Genomic DNA, 2,685 nt, shown 5'->3' with positions numbered 1-2,685 from the left:
TAGGGGAGGCCAGGGGAAGGTCAATGGGGTAAAAAAGGAGACATATGTACTACTATTTATAATACTTTAAACAATAAAATTAAATTAAAAAAAAAGAATCAGAAGAATTGGATGAAGACTGAAAAAAAATTTAGAAATTTTTCGCTTAAAAATGATACTTAGATAAGGTATTTCCCTCCATAAATAATTATTTGCTTTACTTTTTATAATAATACTTAATCCTAATTTCTCTTCTAGATTGTTGCAAATTTCTTCTTTTAATGGAAAGATGAATGCATTGAATGAAATTAACAAAGTTATATCTAGTGTATCATATTATACACATCGGCCTGGTAATCCTGAGGAGGAGGTGTGGCTGACAGCTGAGCGAATGGCCGTAAGCCCCTTTGATTTTTCTTTTAAGAATAAGAACCTGCTTAAGGCAAACATGGTGGACACCAATTGTTTGTGGAAACAATAACAAAAACTATTCATTGAAATTGGGAGATTGATTCATGATCATTAAACCATTAAACTTTACAATAGTGATAAAAATTGATTTATTATTTAGAAATGATAGGTAGCTTTAGTTAATATTTTTGTTTTGGGTTTTTTACTTCAAGTATTTTTATTTTTAATTTTAATTACAGTTGACGTACAATATTTTATTAGTTGCAGGCTTACACCCAGTGATTACACATTATATAACTTACTAAGTAATCATCCTGATATATCATACTCATCTGACCCCATACATAGGTATTACAATTAAATGCTATATTCCCTATGTTATATTTTACATCTTCATAACTATTTTATAACTACTAATTGTACTTCCTTGGTCCCTTTACCTTTTTCACCCACTCCCTCCCATCTGGCAGCCGTCAAAATGTTCTCTGAATTTATATAGTAGTGGCCTGTTTCTGTTCTGCTTGTTTCTTTATTTTGTATGTTTAGATCCAGTTGTAGATAGACATATATTTATTGCCATTTATTATTCATATTTTTTATCTTTTTTTTTCTTCTTGAAGAAGACCCTGTAACATTTTATACAGGGGGGAGGGACCCCTTCGGGGATGTCCCACTCCCCGTTTAAACATCCCTCACACAATCCTGGACTGCTGGCTCCCACCCACTCGCCTGCCTGCCTGCCTGATAGACCGAACCACTTCTGCCTGCCAGCCTGATCACTCCCTAACCACTCCCCTGCCAGCCTGATCTCGCCCCCAACTGTCCTTCCCTGCCGGCCTGATCTCGCCTCTTCCTGCCGGCCTGATCTCGCCTCTTACTGCCTTCCCCCTGCCAGCCGATCGCCCCCAACTGCCCTCCCCTGCCAGCCGGTCACCCTTAGCTGTCCTCCCCTGCCAGTCTGGTCGGCCCAACTGTCTTCTCCTGCAAGCCCGGTTGCCCCCAACTGCCTCCCCTGCTGGCCTGATCATCCCATCTGCCCTCCCCTGCCTGCCTTCTTGCGGTAGCCATCTTGTGCCCACATGGGGTCGGCCATCTTGTGTGAGGATGTGATGGTCAATTTGCATATCACCTCTTTCTTATGTAGGATAATGGTTTGGTGGTGATGAACTGCTATAGCTTTTTCTTGTCTGGGAAGCTCTTTATATGTCCTTCAATTTTAAATATCTTCATGTGGCTTCTCCTTTATATCCTTACTTATAGGACTTCTGTGCAGCTAGATTTCAGGTTATTCTTTGGTTTAGTTGTAATTTTGATGTGGTTGTAGGGGGATTTCAATATCATATTTACCTACTTTCCCATCTTGACAAGCATTAATTTACTATTGTTTAATATAGGTGTTTATGTTGTGATTATAGTTTGGTGGTATAGTTAAAATAAAGCAGATACAGGTGATCTTCAGAATAGGTGGGTAGATTTAGAATTTAGTGAATAAATTGTCACCTCAGTTTAGTTTTAAAATGGGGATTACATTAAAAAATAACATTCATGGATTAATATTTTATTTTAATGACTGCATTTTTAAAATTACTGCTCTATGTCTATTGAAATTGAAAGAAAACTATTTACCATAAATATTCACATATTTACAAATGTGTGAATTTTTGTTGGGGCAAAAGTAGGCTCACACCCGTTTTTGTAGAAAATAATACAATAAATAATAATATGTTTTGCATACTCAAAAACTATAAACCTACTTTGCGCAGTCTGTATTTTACTGTTGAAATGAATAGCATGCAGTATACCACATGAGTTACTCAATAATATTGTTTTGAGTGGGTAGTGTATGCCACCACTTGGGTTATGTCTATGAAGAATAAGCTCTACATTAAAGAGGTCTATAGCTTAATAGTGTAAAAGATCAAAATGTAATAAATGTAATAAGTTTTGAAGACACTGGATGGTAGTGAGAAATAGTATTAATGTAGACCAGTGATGGCGAACCTATGACACGCATGTCAGAGGTGACACGCGAACTCATTTTTTGGTTGATTTTTCTTGGTTAAATGGCATTTAAATATCTACACTAATAAAAGAGAAACATGGTAATTAGTGTACGACCGCTACCCTTCCCATTGGCTAATCAGCATATCCTTATGCAAATTAACTATCAGCCAAGATGGCGGCCGGCAGTTATGCACTGAAGCAAACAGGGAGGCTTGTTTGCTCCAGTGATGGCGAACTCCAGCGTTCCCCACCTGACTTGCCGGCCTCTCAGCTGCAACTCTAAGCAACTAT

The 2,685-nt window shown here is 37.7% G+C and overlaps 1 protein-coding gene across 1 annotated transcript in view; it reads left to right on the top strand.

Moving 5' to 3' along the window:
- The window catches only part of LOC102261911 (probable ubiquitin carboxyl-terminal hydrolase FAF-X), a 292,998-nt gene that overhangs the window by 81,065 nt on the left and 209,248 nt on the right, over positions 1-2,685 (top strand). The window contains exon 9 of the mRNA XM_014540284.1: positions 238-376. Coding sequence (XP_014395770.1) covers positions 238-376 — 139 coding nt within the window. The remainder of the gene's footprint in view (positions 1-237; positions 377-2,685) is intronic.

This window comes from Myotis brandtii, unplaced genomic scaffold, assembly GCF_000412655.1.
Source record: "Myotis brandtii unplaced genomic scaffold, ASM41265v1 scaffold1052, whole genome shotgun sequence".
NCBI classification, from domain to species: Eukaryota; Metazoa; Chordata; class Mammalia; order Chiroptera; family Vespertilionidae; genus Myotis; species Myotis brandtii.
The sequence above is the reverse complement of the archived record's forward strand: the minus strand, read 5'-3'. Positions and strand labels throughout refer to the sequence as shown.